The 21,613-nt window shown below is 35.4% G+C and overlaps 1 protein-coding gene across 8 annotated transcripts in view; it reads left to right on the forward strand.

The window, feature by feature from the left end:
• The first annotated feature begins 399 nt into the window (after positions 1-399).
• Positions 400-21,613, forward strand: part of LOC141491312 (uncharacterized) — a 44,386-nt gene continuing 23,172 nt past the window's right edge. For 4 of the 8 annotated variants that reach the window (XM_074192121.1, XM_074192123.1, XM_074192124.1 and 1 more), the window contains exons 1-3: positions 400-634; positions 10,709-10,849; positions 16,955-17,095. In XM_074192121.1, the coding sequence (XP_074048222.1) occupies positions 476-634; positions 10,709-10,849; positions 16,955-17,095 (441 nt within the window). In that variant the 5' untranslated portion in view covers positions 400-475. The remainder of the gene's footprint in view (positions 635-10,708; positions 10,850-16,954; positions 17,096-21,613) is intronic. The other 4 variants (XM_074192126.1, XM_074192128.1, XM_074192127.1 and 1 more) reach the window with 3 other exon arrangements.

The raw sequence follows: 21,613 nt of genomic DNA on the forward strand, positions 1-21,613 counted from the left end.
AAGGAAAGGAAAGGAAAGGAAAGGAAAGGAAAGGAAAGGAAAAGACAGGAAAGGGGGAAAAAGGAAAAAGGAAAGGAAAAGGGAAAGGAAGGGGAAAGGGAAGGGAAAGGGAAGGGAAAGGAAAGGAAGGGAAGGGGAAAGGAAAGGGAAAGGGAAAGGAAAGGGAAAGGAAAGGGGAAAGGAAAGGGGAAAGGAAAGGAAAAGATGGAAGGTGAGGGGAGATAAGGGGGGAAGAATATTCTTCACATTATTCACCTGGTATGTTTACTTCCTTAGTCCCTGGGCAAATGGGAAAAGTGGTAACCAAAATGAAATTTCTGTTCAAGTTCTACTGGAACACTGAAATTCATTTCTTCTTTGTCATTCTGTATATTGTTTGAAAAACTACACCAGCTACTCTTTTTTTCCTTGTAGTTTGGATGGCATGACAACTACCATGTGATCTGCAAAAAAACTATACTCCCTAGGGCTTTGCATGAAGTTTTGTGTAAAAGTGACACCTCTTGGTATCGAGGTGCGTAAACTCACAAAACAATCCAAAATGCATCGATCCTGTCATCCTGTGTATAATTGCTGTGACAATGTATTCAACCAGAAATCATGGGAGAGAGCCTACAGAGACCACAGGAGAAAGGTAGGCATAATTCTAATCTTGTGACTGAGCATGGATGCTTGTTAGACAAAAGCAGTATTTTCAGATCCAAATGAGGATAATTCTGTCTCTATTATTTCATAAATAATAAGTATCATCATCTGACTAACTACCTGAGAGTAACCTTTAGTGCATGGTCTCATTACCCAAACTACAGACTTGGGGCTCATGGACACTTTTTGATTCACTATTCATCTCTGACTCAATCTGTTTTTCCACTGCACATTTCTGACTACCACATCATAGCTGTGTCTGAATGATGCTGACAAGGAGGGAGGGATTCCCCCAAATTACCTGTCTCAAGAGACCCCTTTTCATCATCTAATGGGTTTTGTTGTTTGAAAATGTTGTTCTGCTGTTTATACATTTATACCCAGTTGGAGTCATTAGCCATACCACCTGGGACTCCTTGGATATATATCCTTTATCATATCCTTTAATAGCATTAACTTATTTAGAGCAGGGATGCATTTTTGAGCAAATCTAGAATTCTAGATCCAAGAGGATAAAAATGGCAATAATAGGGAACATAAATTAGCTTATGTAAATGAAATAATTATGTATTGAGCAGTCCCTAGTCAATAGCAGCTAAATAAGGTGATAGTACAATTCTTTCACTGGGGAATGTGGAGACCTAATACTAACATCCATCATAATTAGACACTGACCTCTTAAAAATGGAACTTGGCTCTTTACCTACAGCACTTGAAATTTACATTTTGGTCTATGATTTTTAACTTGGAGTCCAGAAACTGTTTAAAAGTAGTAACTATATGATAATATGATTGATTTACTTTGTAATTCTATGTGATGATGTTTGCCCTTTGCTCTTGAAGAGGACTATGACATCATGGAGGTTATGCCGCAATGTGCACATGAATTGGATTTGAGCAAGGAAGTGCTGTGCTAAGTCACCAGCCTCACTTTCTCCTCCAGATGACCCTGGATGTGAGACAATCAGGGTTAAGTGATTTGCCCAAGATCACATAGCTAGTAAGAGTCAAGTGTCTGGGGCCAGATTGAATTCAGGTCCTCCTGCCTCTAAGGCTGGTGCTTTAGTTTAAAATGCATTTTAAAGCATTATTCTAAGAAGAGTTTCATAGGGTTTCACCAGACTGCCAAAGGCGGGGGGTCTCTGATACAACAAGGGTTAAGTACTTCTACTATTATATAATCTTTCATGGATACATCTGATTATAAAACTAATTGAGTGATATATTCAGGGCCTAGAAAGTCTTTTTAATTATGGATTCTTCATTCAAGAATATAGAAGGAACTTAACTGAATAATATTTGTGAAATATTATCTTCCATGGAAATTTTTTAAGCATAGTATTAGGTATTTTTTATTTTTATTATATATGTTGAACATTTAATTCATTCTTCATTAGACACAATGTGATTTTAGGACATAAATATACTGGTATGCTCCATTTATAAATCCCCTATGAAAGATTTATAGAAAAAAAGATGAAAATTGTGTGGATAAGATCATAAAAGTGTCAGAGTTTAAGGGCATTTTGAGTTAATCTAGCCCAATTCTTCACTTCATAGATAAGGAAACTGAGGTTGAAAGAGATGATATGACTTGCCCAAGGTCATGTACCATGTGAGTAGCAGGGCTATGATTGGAAACCAGGTCCTCTTACTCCACTCCTCCATCTTTCTGTCCTGTTAAAGACCAGTAGTGAATACCCATTGCCAACATTGCTGGGGTACCTTGGTGACTCTGGAGGAAAGTAAGGCCTTCCCTCCCACCATGTCATCATATTTAGGGTTCCATACATAGGTATGTTCCTAATGTCCTGTCTTTCCATTTTGTGCTCCAAATAGATTTTTCCCACAGAAAACAAAGCAATAGATGCAAGTTTCTATGGTGGTGGTGGTGGTGGGAATTGGCATAAAACTTGCCTAAGGGAAGGGCTGGGTTCAGGTTCTGTCTCTCATGTTGACTGTGTAACAATCTTAAGAAGTTTCTCACCAGAAGCTTCCTACACAGAGGAAATAATATGATTTTTAAAAAGTTTCTAGACATTTGGTTTAACAACATTGTGGGTTAAATAGACTTTTCCTCGCTTAACCTTACTACCATTGACAACCTTGTTTCTATGGTTAAATGTATTCTACATTCCAAACAACTGACCTCTAAACAAATTTTCAGAACCAGTTTGTGAGTTGGAAGAAACCAGTAAAACAGGTTTCTTCATTGTCACTTCCTATTTCAGGTTTATCACTAGTCAAAGGTTTTTAAGACTTGGGAAAGTCATGTTAATTACATATAGAAGTTTCTTCAAGAGAAAAAAGCAAAACTAAGAAGCAATCCAACAAAGTCCTTGTGAAGAATGATATATAAAAGGAATTAGTCCAGTTTTCTGACATCAGAATTTTATAGATCTGTACTTGACAGATATGCCTGTGATAATTCAGAATGTCATAGATTATAGGAAAAAAACTCTTACATTTACCTGGGGAAGGGGAATGGGGATAAGGGAGGATGACTCCCTGCAATACTAGAGAGACAAAGAAAAGGTTTTCTCCTCTTAGCATTCCAAAGATCAGAGACTGGCAGGATTTTTTAGGTTCATCTAATGGTTATCTCTAGCTGCTTATTAGCAGCAAAATTTTACATATATCTAAACTATCCTCACAATTATGTTAAAAAAAAAAACCCAATACAAAGACATGGTCTAGGTATTCCCCTTAGGGAATAAAAAATGAAGGACACTGTGATTGGGAAGAAAATAGTTCTGAGATTCAAGAGAGATCAGTTACAGTTTTGACTGTCCATATCGAACTCTCTCTCTCTCTCTCTCTCTCTCTCTCTCTCTCTCTCTCTCTGCCTCAGTTTTCACATCTGTAAAATAAAGGACTGGGACTAGACAATATCTAATAAAATTGTCATTCTCAGTATTTATTACCTATTATATGCGTAGTTCTAGAGTAGTCATTAGGGACTAAAATAGGAAATGAGTTGCTTGCTTGTAAGAAACACAATCTAACTGGATCTCAAAGGGGTCTAGATAAGCATACATAAAACACACAAAATGACATTTAAGTAAATACCAACATTCAGAAGAGGAAAACAAAGTCAAAAATTTCAGTATTATCATGAAGATTTAAAAGTGGTCCCTAACCTGATATAAAGACAATTGTTACACTACTCTGACCATCTGTGCTTTGCTAAGAGTCAAATTTGTACTGCTGACATGTGGGTGGCAGAGGAACCCATCCCAGAAACAGCTTGAGAGTTGATGGCATTTAGCTCTTGGTACTCTTTTCACTCTTTTGCTGCTCTCTAGCCTTCATCAGAAAAGTCCATCTTTGTTCCAACTGCAACTGAAACCTTGATATATTAGATGGAGTTTCTTGAGAGTTATACTATGATACAGTTGCTATTCAGGACTTCAGTAGGCTAAACAAGCTTGTTGTTGTGTATTTTTGTTTTTTATGGACTAACTACCTTCTACATTTCATTCATTGGTATAATTCCAACCCTTTCTCCTTAACCCGTTAAAGACTAATGGAACATATTAGGCTATCACTTTAAAAGTTACCAGCTAGAGTATGGATTATAATTAGGTTTCAAGAAAAACAGAATCATAATGATCAATGCCATTTAAATGCCCTGTCCTAAGCAAGAATAATATTAAAACTATCACTTTAGTTCAACTGAACAAACACTTAAAAACCCCTACTGTGTTCTGAGGACTTAAGTAGTGTATATTTGGGAAAGATGTGGAGGAAGGAGATACAAAATATACTTCAACACTTCAGTAATCTTTTAATTCATCAAGTAAAAGTATCTTCTCCCCTAACATAGGAGACAATCCCTCTGTAATTTAGCAGATAGTCTTTGAGATATGCCATAACCAAAAAGTTTTAATAGCTTTGGGATGAGCCTCTCTGAATTTAGCTTTGCTGATCCTCAGGCAACAGACACCACTGGGGTCCAGATCTGAAGTTCTTACCCTAGGGCAGGGGTTCTTAATCTGCGGGTCTGGAAACTTTTTAAAAATATATTTTGATAACCACTTATTTGTAATTCTTTGTATTTTATGTTTCGAAAAGCATAACTGAGAAGGGGTCCACAAGTTTCACCAGATTACTTATTGCCCAATGGCCCTTTTACTGGGGCTTGTGCCCTACTGGCATGACCTGCAGGAACCCAGGGTTACCATTGTGCTGAAGTGGTGCATACAAGTAGGAGGTTAAAAGCACAAATAGCTTTTGTTCATATATTCACAGAGAGGTAAATAAAAGTTATTTTGAAAAAGGAGAAAGCATTAGCAACCAGGTTCTAATCATCTAGAGTGATTAGCAACCAGGTGCTTCACCGGGGTGAAGAATTGATTCAGAGATGTTTCTACCAGAGGATATAGGTTAACTTGACTTTGAAGGAAGATAAGAATTCTGAGAGGCAGACCTGAGGAAAAGTTGATTGCGGGAAGAGATAAAGAAAAAGAGTATTTATGAAGCATCTACTGTGTATGCTGTGCTAAGTCCTAAGATCCACACAGTCACAGGAGATGGTGCTATGATCTTTCCTGTTACAACTGAAGCAAGTGAAGTAGGCAGAGCCACTTTAATGTAACTTGCTCAAAGTCACCCAGTTAGGATCTCATACTAGATGTGAACCTAAAGTCTTTCTTAATTCAGCCCTCTACCTGCCTTGTGTTTTTTACAGACACAACTTTGTTGGCCACAGAACTTCATCCTTGTTGTAACCCAGAGTGATATCCAGAATAATTACAAACAGTATTTGTCTAACATGTACATTAGCTTATGTTCAGGTACAACAGGTCAGTACATTGATTGGATCATTTAGCTGTGGACTGAGATATACCACAGGTTCAGTTAATTAAACAAACATTTTCTGAAATATGTGTGTGTGGGATAACAAGCACAGGAATCAAGAATTCAGAGTCTGAGTCTGAGAGCAGAAAAGAGTCTATTTTTCTCAGGAGAAAAAGGACAGAGCCTCCATTGCTAAGTAGCATCAGCCAAGGAGTGTCAAAAATAGAAGCTTGCAGGCATCTTTTATCCTACACCTAAATTTTGTTTTATCCTACCACTGGTGGTAATACAAGCTCACAATTTTTTTACTAGTACTACAATTTCTATTCTCATTATCCTAATTATTCATAACTAATCTCTATCTTATTACAAAGTAATAGTTTTCAATTCCTTATTATCACAATTATTCATAATTAATATATTCATATTAAAAGTGATGTTTTATAAAACTTCATTATGTATTTTCTCTGACCAAATTTGGAGGCATCCAATCAAAAAAGAAAGCCAGGTCCAAGTCTTCTTGAAATTACCTCATTTTCTGAGAATCATAGGTAGCTAGAAAATGGGACAGACTTAGATTACAAGAAAAAATAAAGCTATAAGGTATACATGAGGGTATTCATGAGGCATGAGGAAACTTCACTGATGGCTGTCACAATCACCCCCCTATTTTTTCATCCTCTCTGAAGTTTCCTTGTGCCATTCCTGATAAACTTCATCTATCGGATTTGTCTCAATATTCCCTCCATAAGGGGATAGCTAAGTGGCACAGTGGATAGAGCACTGGCCTTGGAGTCAGGAGTACTTGAGTTCAGATCTGGCCTCAGACACTTAATAATTACCTGGCTGTGTGGCCTTGGGCAAGCCATTTAACCCCATTACCTTGCAAAAAAAACCCCAACTATTCCCTCCATATTCAACTACATTTCCAAGAAGGGCCCATCACTATGTTTTTCATTACTCTAATCCTCATCATTTCCTATCAAAATCCTTATCTCTTGCTTGGTTGGTGATCTCTAGCACTGCCTAGTGTCTTATGAGTTTATTGAGAGTGGAAATGGAGTTTGACAGTCCCACTTTTCCTTCTCCTTATTCTTGGCAATGGACAGGCAAAAAGTATAAGATCTATCTGCAAGGAGGGGTCATAAGTATGGCACAGAGTCAAGGGAAAAGTTATAGATATTAAAGGGGCAGATCCCCCGACCAACCAGCCCATACACATAGACACAATCTGGAGAAGATGAATTGTCCAATCTCTCCCTTTTTCTCCTGGAGACATTCTTTATCTTCAGAGTCCATTCCAAAACATTTTCTCCAGTTCAGGTAACGTATTGAGATATTCTCTTCTGGTAAGGGAACTTCTTAACACATCTTATCAGAAAATTCATATCTTCATCATTAGACAATAAAATTCTAGAACTATTACAATCAATATTTTGATTTACTTAACTGTCATGTTGATAGACATCCTTTAACAAAATAAACTTTCATAATTGTGTCACTACCCAAGTGAATTTGCTGAAAATTACTAGATTATTTTGAGTTTGTAACATATGTATTGGATGATCATTTTAGTACAAAGCGTGTCTAGCAAGTGAATGCAGTCTTAATCTTTTACTCTCTATTAAAATAAATCAAGCATCCTTAACTAAAATGAATTTCTCTTCCCCAAATATTTGTAAATATACTGTTATTCTTTTCCCGATATACTCAACTGCCTTATATTCCCTGACTTAAAGCTGAAAATGCTATTGCACAGAATTATATCTTGAGATTACAAAAACTTTTTATTCTTACCTAAATATTCCCTCTAAGAAAAAATTTGAGGGATCTTAATTCTTGTCAGAAGATATAGCTAACAGCAGATGTCAAAAAGACACTAGCCTATCTAGCTATTAATCTCTTATTGGTCTAAAATTTCTATAACAGATTTGCTTATAGCAGTTTACTATAAAGATCCAGAACATTAAAGAAAAAATTTCTTTATGGATATAATTATGAGTGTTAGTTTCCAGGCAGAGGTCATGTGGGTAGTCAAATGCCTTGAACCAAGTTTTAAACCTATCCAGTAAGACATTATTCAAATGTCACGATTGGGAAATCAAGTCAGAAAGGGTTCTGAAGGGCACTTTTCATCCCAATGTACTTGTTGTAGTCTTCAAACCATCACTGGGCTTTCCTGACTTCAGAAGAGCATTGACCCAACAGCATTTCCTTTGCTGAATCAGACTCAGTATCAGATACAGAACAAAAACCAATTAAAATTCCCACGATTTAAACTAGTAATTCCATCTCATTAGACCTCCAAGTGAATCCAGTTCACAAGGACTAAATGCAAATTACAATCTTAATAGGGGTCCCAATCAATGAACCCCCTCCCTAACACTCAAATCTACTCTTGAGTGTCCCTGGGTCCCTAAATAGGTTTATCTTCCAAATCCATCCAAAAAGCAGTCAAGTTTTCCCTGTATCTGGAGTATTCCCTGACATACAAAACCCTCTTTCACAATTATATGCCATAGCTCAAGTAAAAGTTTTATCCTTCTGGTGGCTAACTTCTGATCTCCAGATCCACATTCCTTTGTCTGAAATCATATCTGCTCTATTCCTATATAAAGATGGTAAGACAGATGCCTCTGGTCTAGAGATTCCCAACATCTAGTATGTTTGCTTTGAAGGGGAAAAGATAAAAACAACTACAGTTTGGGGGATATATAACCACAATAATCCCAATTACATATGTAACTGAAAAATTCCTTTGCTAGCAACTGTCTGTAGTAAACTTTACCATGTGAAGAATCCAAATCATTACTATCAGAATTCTAGCAATCCATTTGAACATCTTAGAAAACTTTAAATCCTCAACATGTGTTATTATTTCAAATATAACAACAACAATAATTACTAGATCATTTTTGAAGTCCCTTCATACTTATTCAGTACTATTGGAAGGGTTTCTTACAATGAGGATATGCTTTCCAATTTTCTATACAGTATCCTTCCAAGTTTGCAATTAATATGAGGGAAGAAAGCTGCAATTTTTATATCTTTAAAATGGTACATTTAATTCTTAACCTCCATGAATCATAAGGTTTCCATGCTGACTTCTTATTCTCTTAAAGAAAAACAAAACAAAACAATTTTCTTAATGAAATTTAACCTCATAAAATAACTTTTACATTAGATGAAACCTCAGTTCATTCATTATTTGTGATCACAACACAATTTTAAATTCTCCAAGATTTAATTGTATATGTATGCTAATTTCAAAAGCCCTAATGCAAACTTTTACCTATTTGAGAGGCAATATCACTTTTATATAAAACAAGTTCTCAAATAGATAATTTTCTTCTTTTCAAATGACAAATGTTAAGAAAGCTACTTTGATCTTATACATAAATATTCCCTTCCATAAACACAAGGTCGCCAACAAAGTTTTTCCCAAGCTCTTTGGGTCAAAAAGATCTGAGAGAGGGAGAGAACTTTGGCAATGTATTCTCTTTTCCTCATAGCAAAATTTTACAAATTGTGATAGTAAAGGACTAGAATATTAGATGAAATCTCAATTCATTCATTGTATGTTATTACAACACAATTTTAAAATTTTAAAACATTTAGCTTTAATCTGTTCTTAAAAAGTTTACAAATTATATATAAGATAATAACATAATAATATAATGCAATTATGTATGACATATTTCAATTTCATATATATTCCCTTTACTCCCTAGAATTTTTGTAGATGTTTCATGTTTGTCTCTCAATGCTTTCTCTTCTTACATTGATTTTTAAATCAATTTTCAAAGCTCTCAGAATCAATCTTTTGACTTCCATAAAGTTAAACCTGTTCATATCATCTTTCTACATGCCTTAACTAACTTCCATAAATTTGATATACTTTAAAAACCCAATCTTCTCTATACCCTTTCATTTTTCTTTGCAAACCTTTTATTATTCTCTTCACAGGTCTTTCAGACTTATTACTCAAGACTATACAACTTGCATTCTCCTTTAATATGCTGTTTAACCATATTTCAGATGGTATTCATTATTATTTTCTTTTCCCTTTTTAATTTTAGTTCAGTCTGTTCTTAACTAGATCCACTGATCTAATTATCAGAATCTATATTTTTCACTAATAAATTCCTGAAGCCATAATGTTAGCATAAACTTCAACTCATCCTGTTAAAAGATCAACTATTAACAGCACATGCTTCAGTCTCCCTAATTTTGGCATTTCTATATAATCAATTTATGTATTTTGGAATGGACAAAAATCTGGCTCTCATTCTCCTTGAATTTGCTTCCTCAAAGCTTTCTCAATGTAAAATAGCATTTCTCTCATGATTTGTTTATTTAACATATCTTTCCCATCTGGTAATACCCATTGTCCCTTTTCCTGTTTCTATAACTCCTAATGTTGTTAGATTTGTCTTTTCTGTTGGCACAAGTTCAATTTTAGGAACCAGAGGAATCCTGACATGCATTTTGACTGCTAATCTGTTTCATTTTAGCTTCAAATAAATTCCCTTGTTGTGTCCCTTCTCATAAACTATTACAATTTCATTTGGTAACACCTGTTTAACAAATCTTCATGAAACAATTCCCTGTCTATCTACTATTAATTAATCCTTTTTCTTAGTTCCTCCCTTCTACTCCTCTTTCAGGGTCGAGATATGAGTGGAGACAAGCTGCAAACTACGTGTGTTTTTTGGGGGGGAAGAAAGCAGGGGTTGGGGGGGAAGAGTCTGGTAACAGAGAGTTACAGGGTAGAAGTGGGAAACACTGCCAAGTAAGGGATCCCATGGGAAAAGGGTATTTTTGAGTCTCATTCACATAAATTCTTTTCTTTTTTTTTTTTTTTAGTTTGTTTGTTTTTTTGCAAGGCAAATGGGGTTAAGTGGCTTGCCCAAGACCACACAGCTAGGTGTCTGAAGTCATATTTGAACTCAGGTACTCCTGACTCCGGGGCAGGTGCTCTACCCACTGTGCCATCTAACGGCCCCCATATAAATTCTTAAAATTTAGTTCACCCAATTTTCATGTTTCCTAATGGGTTATCTGAGAGGATGTTTGTGGAAAGAGTTTTGACTGCAGTCCCTAATTCTGCTCATGAACAAAGAGCAAATTTATTCCCTCTTTGTTCCTTGCTGGTAGAGCATGGATCACTGAGCTCCAGCTAATCAGTCCAAGTCCTTATGGGATAAGTACCACTTGCTATCTGCTCAAGCCTCAGCAAATTCCCTTCTGTTTCTTGCCCCAGGGTGTCTTGATGCCAAGACTCAGGCGGCTGAGAATCCCTCGGCAGGGCCACTCGACAGAGTTTTTCTCAGACCCGCATGCTGGGTGTCCCGGTCTCCTCAACCCTCAAGGCTCCACAGAACCTCCTCGTTCAATTAACCAGGTACCTTACCTGAGCCTGTATGTACAAACTCACCGGGACTGCAGTTATCCTTATCTTTGTAAAGGTCTTCTATCTCCTCCTTGGTCGTTTTCTGCTCTTGACTCCAGTTCCCCTTCAGAGCTCACTCTCCTCAGAGTCATTCCTCTGCCTGACTGAGGGCCACTGACAAGATTTTTATCGGGACATCCATATCTATTGGCCAAAAGTGGACAATTTTCCCCTTCAGAGAGAAATCCAAGATATCTCGGTAGAATCTCCAAATTGTATGGCATAATGACCACAGGAATCAAAAGTTGAGTCTGTCAGAGAGCAGAAAAGGATCTTTTCATTTTTCTTCTATGAGAAGGGGACAGAGACCCCGGTTGCTCAAGCAGCATTCGCCAGGAAGGAAGAGTAGAAAGGAGAAACTAAGAAAAAGGACTAATTAATAGAAAAACAGAGGGAATTGTTTCATTTAAAATCAAGTATTAACAAATGAAATTGTAATAGTGCATCAGTCAGAAATATCCAAAAATAGAAACTCATAGACATCTTTTATAATAATACTAATCCTACCTCTAAATTCTGACTTTTCCCACCATTGGCTGATAAGACAAGCTTACAATCTTCTTACTAATGCTGCCCAACTGGAGCAAAGCAAATTCAATCTTTATTATCCTAATTATTTATAACTAATCTCTATACTATTAGAAAGTAATAATTTCCAGTCCCTTATTATCATAATTATAACTAATCTAAACCCTTTTAAAAGTGATATTTTACAAAATCTTATTATGCATTTCCTCTGACCAAATTTTGGAGGCATTCAATCAGAAAGAAAGTCAGTTCAATTTTTCTTGAATTACCTCATTGTCTGAAAATCATAAGTAGCTAGGGAATGGTATGGATTTAGCTTCCAAGAAAAAATAAAGATATAAGGTATACAAGAGGGTACTCATGACACATGAGAAAGCTTCACTGAAGGTCATCTCCCACAATTATGTGTAGCATCTCTCACAATCCCCCCTATTTGTTTTCATCCTCTATGAAGTTTCCTCACACTTCATCTATAGACTTCATCTATCAGATTTATCTCAGTATTCCCTCCATATTCAATTTTATCTACATTTCCAAGAGAGGCCCATCACTTCCTATCAAAAATCCTTATCTCTTGGTTGGTGATGTTTTCACTCATTGCCTATGCTCTTATGAGTCTATTGAGAGTAGAAATGGAATTTGATAATCCTATCTCTCCTTGCCCTCTTTCTTGGCAATGGACAGGCAAAAAGCATAAGATTTATCTACAAGGAGGGGTCATAAGTATAGGTGGTACACTTATAGAGTCAAGATATTAAAGGGGCAGATCCCCCTGACCAAACAGCCCATACACATAGACACAAGCTGGAGAAGATGAATTGGTCCAGTCTCTTCCTTTTTCCCCTGGAGACATTCAATATCTTTCTGTATCTTCAGAGTCCATTCCAAAAAGTTTCAGGTCAGGTGACTTATTGAGATATTCTCTTCTGGGAAAGGAACTTCTTAACACAACATTTTATCAGACCAAAACTCATGTTTTCATCTTTAGATAATAAAATTCTAGAGCTATTACAATCTACATTTTGATTAATTCACCAACATGTTGATATACCTACTTTAGTTTAAACAAAATAAACTTTCATAATTGTGTCACTACCCAAGTGAATTTACTGAAAATTGCTAGATTATTTTGAACTTGTAACATATGTATTGGATGATCATTTTAGTACGAAGAGTGTCCAGCAAGTGAATACATTCTTAATCTTTTTCTCTCTATTAAAATAACTCAAGCATCCTTAACTAAAATGAGTTTCTCTCCCCCAAATATTTCTAAATATACTATTATTCTTTTCCTGATATACTCAACTGCCTTATAGTCCCTTCCTTAAAACAGAAGTTGAAACTGCTATTGCACAAAATTGTATCTTGAGATTACAAAAACCTTTATTATTCTTACCTACATAACCCCTCTTAGAAAAAAAAATTGAGGGATCTTAATTCTTGTCAGAAGATATAGCTAACAGCAGATGTCAAGAACACACTAGCCTATCTAGCTATTAATCTTTAATTGGTCTAAAATTTCTTTATCAGATTTGCTTATAGCAGTTTACTATAAAGATCCAGAACATCAAAGAAAAATTCCTTTATAGATATAATTTTGAGTGTTATTTTCCAGGCAGAAGTCATGTGGGTAGTCAAATGCCTTGAGCCAAATTTTAAACCTATCCAGTAAGACATTATTTGAATGTCACATTTGGGAAATCAAGTCAGAAAGGGTTCAACCTCAGACTGCACTGAAAAGCCATCCCTTCAGTTTTTCATCCCAGTGTGCTTGTCATAGTCTTCAAACCATCACTGGGCTTTCCTGACTTCAGAAGAGCATTGACCCAACAGCATTTCCTTTGCTGAATCAGATGCAGTATCAGATACAGAACAAAAACCAATTAAAATTCCCATGACCTAAACTAGTAATTCCATCTAATTAGACCTCCAAGTGAATCCAGTTCACAAGGACTAAATGCAAATTATAATCTTAATGGGAGTCCCAATCAATGAATCCCCTCCCTAACACTCAAATTATTCTTCAGTGTCCCTGGGTCCCTGTCATCAGAATACACTAAATAGGGTTATCTTCCAAACCAATGCAAAAAATCAGTCAAGTTCCCCCAGCATCTGGAGTATTCCCTGTTATATAGATATACAAAAACCCTTTTCACAGGTATTGTCCAGCTAAAAGGTCTGTCCTCCTAGTGGCACTAACTTCTGATCTCCAGACCTGCATCCCTTTATCTGAAATCACATCAGCTCTATTCCTATATAAAGATAGTTTATCAAATGCCTCTTGTCTAGAAACTCTTCCTTCTAATCTATTGTATTATGCAATAAATAAATACCTCCTATGGCTAGGAGATTGCCCACCATCTCTAGCATCCTCACATAACAATTAGCTAGAGATTATCACAGAAAAATCTCAAATTGTTGCCATTATTTTTATCTTTCCCATGTTACTCAGGTGCTTTCACTACAAAGCAAACAACCATAGTTTTGGGATATATAACCACAATAATCCCAATTTACATATGTAACTGAAAAATTCCTATGCAAATAACTATCAAAAAAAACTTTAATTATTTACCTTTCTTAAAATGCAAATGATTACTTTCAGAATTTTTTCAATTATTACAACATCTTAGATAATTTTAAATCTTCTGTGTGTATTATTAATTCAACAGTAATTAAAGCAACACATTAATTACTAGATTTTACAAAACAATCTTTCCATTATTACAATAAACATGAATCTACAGATCTAGAGCAAGTTTCAACACATTGTTTAACAATTTCAGGGATCTCAGAGGGTCATGACTTTTGATATTTTCCCTCATTATCCCTACAAAGCAATCAATTTTGCATTCTAGGCTTTGACATCTTGACAGTAAAATGAAACTTATATTTACAAAAATAGATCACCACAGACAAAGACTTTTCAACATCTTACTCATCTTTAAGTTACCTAACTGGGATTTACATAATTTTTAATTCCCCAATTATTCTTCAGAGCCCCCCCAATACTTATTCAATATTATTGGGTGGGAATCTGGCAGTGAGGATATGCTTTCAGGACTTATTTTCTTAAAGAAAAATAAAACAATAAAAAAGCTTCTCTTAATAAAGGTTTACATTTTTGTTTCACTAGCTTATTTACCTCTTATCCCAAATACACTTCTGTTTTCAAAAAGAAATTGAGATTCTCCAAAAATTTAATTGTATACATATGATAATTTCAAAAAGCCTGATGTAAATTCTTACTTATGCCAGGCAGTGTTATACAATTCAAAATCTCCAATCTTCTTTTCAAATGGCAGATGTTAAGTAAGCTACTTTTATCTTACATATAAATATTCCCTTCCACAAACACCAAGTGGACAACAAAGTTTTTCAGAAACTCTGAGCCAAAGAGAGAGAGAGAGAGAGAGAGAGAGAGAGAGAGAGACTGTTAACACTCTTCACAGCAAAATTTTACAACTGTGATAGTAAAGGACTAGAACATTAGATGAAACCTCAATTCATTCATTGTTATTACAGCACAATTTTAAAATTCTCAAAGTTTAGTTTTAATATGTTTTAAAAGTTTACTAATTATACATAATATATTTATAATATTATACATAATATATTTCAATTTCATGTATATTCCCTTTAATCCCTAGAATTTTTACAACACAGAAAAAAATTCCTTTTATGATCACAATATTTTCTTTATACTTAGCAATGTTATAAATTCCAAAAATCATATCCAAAATAATCTTACATTTTTTTCCTTCAAAACTTAAAAGTTTTCAAGTTCTTATTCTTTATCTTGACTTCCTAATACTCTAACTCATAAGAGCTTTTATCCTCACTGACCAACATTTCTTAAGGTTGGAACATTTAGGAACACCACAACATCATAATCAAAATTATACATTTTTACAGACCCCTTAATTCATTTACTTGGCATTTTCAAATTACTTGATACAGAAGATAAGCCCATTTCAGAGTTCTCTAACTGAAGAAACAAAATTAAATAAGTGAAATTTATAAAACATTTAAATAAATTGCTTTTATACCAAACATTTCATATTATGAAGTTTGTCATTTTTCCAGCCAATTTAATGCCAGATATAGTAAAAGTGGCAATCTAATACAAATTTCAAATTATAACAACCTCATTTAAGAACCCAACTCAATTTAGTACAAATCCAGGTTAAGTATGGAATGTCTTTACATATAATGGAATGTTTTACATATAAATTGGTTTATAAGTCTTTCAATACTTTCTCTTCTTACATTGATTTTTTAAATCAATTTTCAAAGTTCCCAGAATCAGTATTTTAACTTATACAAAGTTAAACCTGTTCGTACCTTCTTTCTACATGCCTTAACTAACCTCCATAAATTTGACATACTTTAAAAACCCAATCTTTTCTGTGCCTTTTCATTTTTCTTTGCAAACCTTTTTTTTTTAGGTTTTTGCAAGGCAAATGGGGTTAAGTGGCTTGGCCAAGGCCACACAGCTAGGTAATTATTAAGGGTACTCCTGACTCCAAGGCCGGTGCTTTATCCACTACACTGCCTAGCCACCCCACTTCTCAGGTCTTTCAAACTCATTACTCAAGACTACACTACTTGCATTCTCCTTTAATATGCTGTTTAACCATATTTCAGATGGTATTCACTATTTTCTTTTCCCTTTTTGATTTTAGTACATTCTGTTCTTAACTAGATCCACTGACTTATTAAAAACCTTACTTTTACAGCTATATAAAGCATATTGCAATAAACAATTCCACTTTTCATAATGCATTATTCCATTCAAAGGTATTAATATTTAACACTCCTTGATTTTAACTTGTATAACCTTTGAAAAAGCAAGCAGCCACTCAAAATTCACACAGCCAAATTGGAATACTCCCTTTCCCCCACCTCAGAATAAATCAAATAACTTCTCTTATAAGGGGACGATCCTGCTTATCTGTTTCCTTTAGCTTCAGATAAATTCCATTTTTAGTGTCCCTTCCCATGAACTATTATAATTTCATTTGGTAACACCTGTCTAACAAGTCTTCATGGAACATTTCCCTGTCTATCTACTATTAATTAATCCTTTTTCTTAGTTCCTCCCTTCTACTCCTTTCAGGGTCAAGAGCTGCAAGCTGCAAACTGGGGGTGGGGGTGGGGGTGGGGGGTGGAGCATGGATGAGGGGAGGTATCTGGTAGCAGAGATTTCAGGGAAGAAGTGGGAGAGAATGCAAGTAAGGGATCCCATGGGAAAAGGATTGACTCTCATTCACATAGATTCTTAAAATTTAGTTCACCCAATTTTCATCTGTTTCCTAATGGGTTATCTTAGGGGGTGTTTGTGGAAAGAGTTTTGATTGCAATCCCTAATTCTGCTTAAGAGCAAAGAGCAGATTTATTCCCTCTTTGTTTCTTGCTGGTAGAACATGGATCACTGAACTTCAGCTGGTCAGCCCAAGTCCTCATGGGATATATGCCACTCACTTCCAGCTCAAGCCTCAGCCAATTCCCTTCTGTTTCTTGCCCCAGGGTGTCTTGATGCCAAGACTCAGGCGGCTAAAAATCCCTCGTCAGGGCCTCTCATCAGAGTTTTTCTCAACCCCACATGCTGGGTGTCCTGGTCTCCTCAACCCTCCAGGCTCAACAGAACATCCTCGTTCAATTAACCAGGTACCTTACCTGAGCCCATGTGCACAAACTCACCAGGACTGCAGTTATCCTTATCTTTGTAAATGGTCTTCTATTTTCCCCTTGGTTGTTTTCTGCTCTCAGCTCCAGCCCCCTTTCTGGTCTCTCTCTTGTCTGAGGAGACATTCCCTTGCCTGACTGAGGACCACTGATAAGATTTAAAATGGGAAGTCCATGCCTGTCAGCCAAAACTCGAGAATTCCTCCCCCTTCAGAGAGGAGTCCTGGATATCTCAGTGGAACCTCCTAATTGTGTGGGATAACAACCACAGGAGTCAAGAGTTTGGAGTTTGTTGTAGAGCAGAAAAGGACCTTTTTTTATTTTTCTTCTCATGAGCCCCCATTATTCAAACAGTATCCAAAATAGAAATTCATAGGCCTCTTTTATAATAATAATAATAATAATAATCCTACTTCTAAATTCTGGCTTATCCTACCATTAGCTGATAGGACAAGCTCACAATCTTATTCCTAATATCGCTCAACTTTAGCAAAGCAAATTCAATCCTCATTATTGTAATTATTCATAATTACTCTCTATCCTATTAGAAAGTAATAGTTTTCAATCCCTTATTACCATATTCATAACTAATCTATACCCTATTAAAAGTGATGTTTTATAAAACTTCATTATTCATTTCCTCTGACTAAATTTGGATGTATCCATTTAGAAAGAATTCAATTCTTCTTGAAATTAGCTCATCTTCGGAGAATCATAGGTCCCTAGGAAATGGGACTGATTCAGCTTACAAGAAACAAAATAAAAATAAGGTGTTCAAGAGGGTATTCATGAGACATGAGAAAGCTTCACTGAAGGTCATATTTCACAATTATATATGAGTGTATTCATAAGGAAACTTCACTGAAGGCCATCTCTCACATGTGTAACTTTGTCCCAGTCCTCCAGTCCTGGGGAAAAAAAGGAAAAAAAGTATTAAGGGGCAGCTAGATGGCGTAGTGGATAAAGCCCCGGCCTTGGAGTCAGGAGTACCTGGGTTCAAATCCAGCCTCAGACACTTAATAATTACCTAGCTGTGTGGCCTTGGGTAAGCCACTTAACCCCATTGCCTTGCAAAAATCTAAAAAAAAAAAAAAAGGTATTAAGAAAACACCAGTAAGAGCTAGCATTGACAACTGGAAGGTGGGGGGGGGTCCAAGAAAGACCTCTCATATTCCTCCTAATTCTCACTCTAAATATTTTAGTGCAAACCATAAGCATGCAAAGATGTAAAATAATAAAAATCATTTCTGCCCTTAAAAAGTATGCAATTTAGTAAGCTCTCAGGAATATTCTCAGTTTAGATTATTGGAAAAATCCTCCCCCTAATGAAAGATTCTCTTTGTTCAGTCAGTCATCTTTGAACTTTTACTAAGTCCACCTAGGACTTCAATCATTTTATTAAATATTTGCTGTATGTGTATGTTAGGGGAGAGGGAAAAGGGAAATAAAAAAGTTTAGGTAAGCTTTATGTATTACACCCCTAGATGACTCTTGCCTACCCTTGTTGCTCCTCTGATTGCCAATTCAACTGACTCTGAATTTTTCCCCATTCTCTGACTTTATAGTGAAGTAGAGGGGGATTGATATAAAACATAAGTTAATGATAATAAAAAAAACAATATTGTTTTTAAAAGATATCTCAAGGTAATAGGTATTGAAATTTGAAGCTGATGAACTCTAAAATTAGAAGTAAAAAGTACTCCTTACGTAAGACTGAATTCTCTCCCTATAGTTTTAGCCCACTTTCTAGACACTATTTAGCAATAATCTTTTTTTATATATAGAAATCTCTCTATAAAGATGTTGGGAAAGAAAAAATCTGTTAGAAATCAGTAGGGAAGTAGGGCTAGATATAACAAATATAAATTAATATTAATTTAGCCTCAAAAACAAGTAGAGTAGAAACAAGGTTATATAAGACAAGCAACAACCTAGGCTGTAACACATAAGTAAAGGTTATCTAAATTTTGTATTCTTCCCCTCCTCTCCCCCTCCCCTCGACCATTGTATATCAAATACAGTGCCTAAGGTTTTAGTACCACAACTGTGAAAGATATATTTGCAAAGTATGTTGGATTGAAGTTGAATTGTGTATTTGGTTTGTGTGTATGTATATATGTGCAATTATCAAACCTTGTACTAGTTTCTGAGAGTAACCATAAGATTAAAAAAGGGAAGGAAAATAAGAATCCAAAGCCAGACATTTGCTCTTAAGGTTAACTTAATAATGACATATTATTTGACTTGCCTAGAATCACACAGCTAGTAAGTGTCTGAGGCTGTTTCTGGAGTTGAGTCTTCTTGACTTCAAGACCACCTCTATCCACTTTCTCAGAGAGATAAAAATTCCCCTTTGATCCTAGCTTTGTCTTCTCTTTTTTACCTTTAACCCAGTTACTTCCAGATATGTCTTTGGCAGTGGAAAAAAGACCCTTATTTCTCCCCTCAGGCCACAACCTTCAACTTCCCTATCACTCCTACTCTCTGATAATCAGGACCCTTATCTTGCAAAAATAGTTAATCTTACCTTGACTTTGATGCTGTTGAGTTTGTATCTTATAAAAAAAAATAGCCACCATAACAAAAACAAACAAGCAAACAAAAAATCCTCCACAACTCATCAGAAAATATTTCTTTCAGACAGGCTTTTAAGATTAGAAATTCACTTTCTAGTCCCAAATTCACATAACTCTTTCTGTTCCAAGGCAAAATTCTGAATATATAGTTACTTTGTAGAAAAGACTTTTAAAATTGTATAGTTAGGACCAATAGTCCAATTGCCTCATTTTACAGGAAAAGAAATTGAGTTCCTGAGAGGCTGGTACTTATACAAGGTCAACACAGCATTTAAGTAACCTAGCTGAGATTCTTTGTGAAAAGTTGTTGGATCAATGGAATTTAATGACATTTCTCCACTGACTCACAGTATCTAGTCTTTTAAAAAATCTTTTATCTTTATTTCTGATTGTCCTTCCTTGGCAAAGGCTCTGAATACTCTAGCTTTCTATTATTCTTCAATGTTCTTCAGTCAAATTGACTCAGTAAAAACAAACAAAAAGTTAAGAACACTAGGGGAACTACTATTTTAAAGGTCTCCTTTTAAAATGTTAGTAATTTCTATTGCTCCCCCATCTGTGTAACATAATGGATGTCCTTAAATTCTAATCCCTTGATTTATAAATTTGCCAAATAGAAAACTCCACATTTGTTTATTTTGCAGTTAACAGAATTTAGACTGTATACCTGAAGGCCTAGATTTTAAACATAGGTCAATATTAGCATCTTCAATTAATGATCAAAAGGACTTTTAGAAATACACAGTGAAGTAAAAATGACCAGTAGTGAGTCTTTTATTCCTTTTCACTTCATTCTCCACTTTATATAAATAGCATAGATTTCTTTTTTCTTTTCTAATGTTATATGTGTCCACAGGGGGGCCTTGAGATACTGAATGAAACCATTAGATCACTAATAATTAATTTTAATATTTTTTAGCTTTAAAATGGTGTGGTATGCTTGAGATGATAAATAATGATTTGTAAATATTCTCTCATTGACAAAGAACATATAATGTCACAACCTAGTGATGGGGAAAATCTACATTCAAGTCCAGTAAAAACAATAATTATGTGGCTTATAGTAAATCACTTAACCCTGCAGCACCTTAGACCTCTCTCTCTAAAAATCTTAAGTTATGGACCCCTTGCAGAACTACACTTAAAAAGAGAGTTATCTCCCCAGAAGTTCCCTGTACCAGTAAAATCACCAATACTATGAAAAATGGCAGTAATGATCTCCATTTATGTGTTATCCATTCATATGTTTGAGTCCATATATAAATATTTTTCTAATTTTCATTTCTATCTTCTATTTAGTATCTAATTTGCTTTATCTCTGTGTACACATTCTCACACACACACACACACACACACACACCACACACACACACACCACACACACACACACACACACACACACACACACACACACACACACAGATATTCCTCCACCTGACAGTAGCCCTGGCAGGTCCTACCAAACCAGAAAGACTTGTAGGATAGAACATTCCTGGGTTAGTATGGAGAGGTTCACCACCAGAAAGCTTGATACAAGGCTTGCTTTGTTCTATTTTATTTTTCTTAGCACCTCATAAAAACCATGTATTGAGGCATATATGCACAATTGTTTGCATGCTGTGTCTCCTCCATTCCACCACTTTTTTGCTGTTTCTGCATCCTCAGTACTTGGTACTGGGACTGGCACATGGTAATTGCTTAATAAAAGTTTTTTGACAGACTGATTAGAAGGGGTTAGATCTCCATTGTGGAAGTTTGAGAGGAGGGAGGAGGAAAACAGACAAACTCTGCAAGACACACTTTTAAACTTAACCTGCATTCATTTTTCCATAACTCTCTTAGGACTAGACAGTTGTCACAAGAACAAACTAAATGATTTGTAACCTTTTGCCTATTTTCGATGTGTAAATATTCACGCTGAAAA

The sequence above is a fragment of the Macrotis lagotis genome, chromosome 6, assembly GCF_037893015.1.
Source record: "Macrotis lagotis isolate mMagLag1 chromosome 6, bilby.v1.9.chrom.fasta, whole genome shotgun sequence".
Lineage (NCBI taxonomy): Eukaryota > Metazoa > Chordata > Mammalia > Peramelemorphia > Peramelidae > Macrotis > Macrotis lagotis.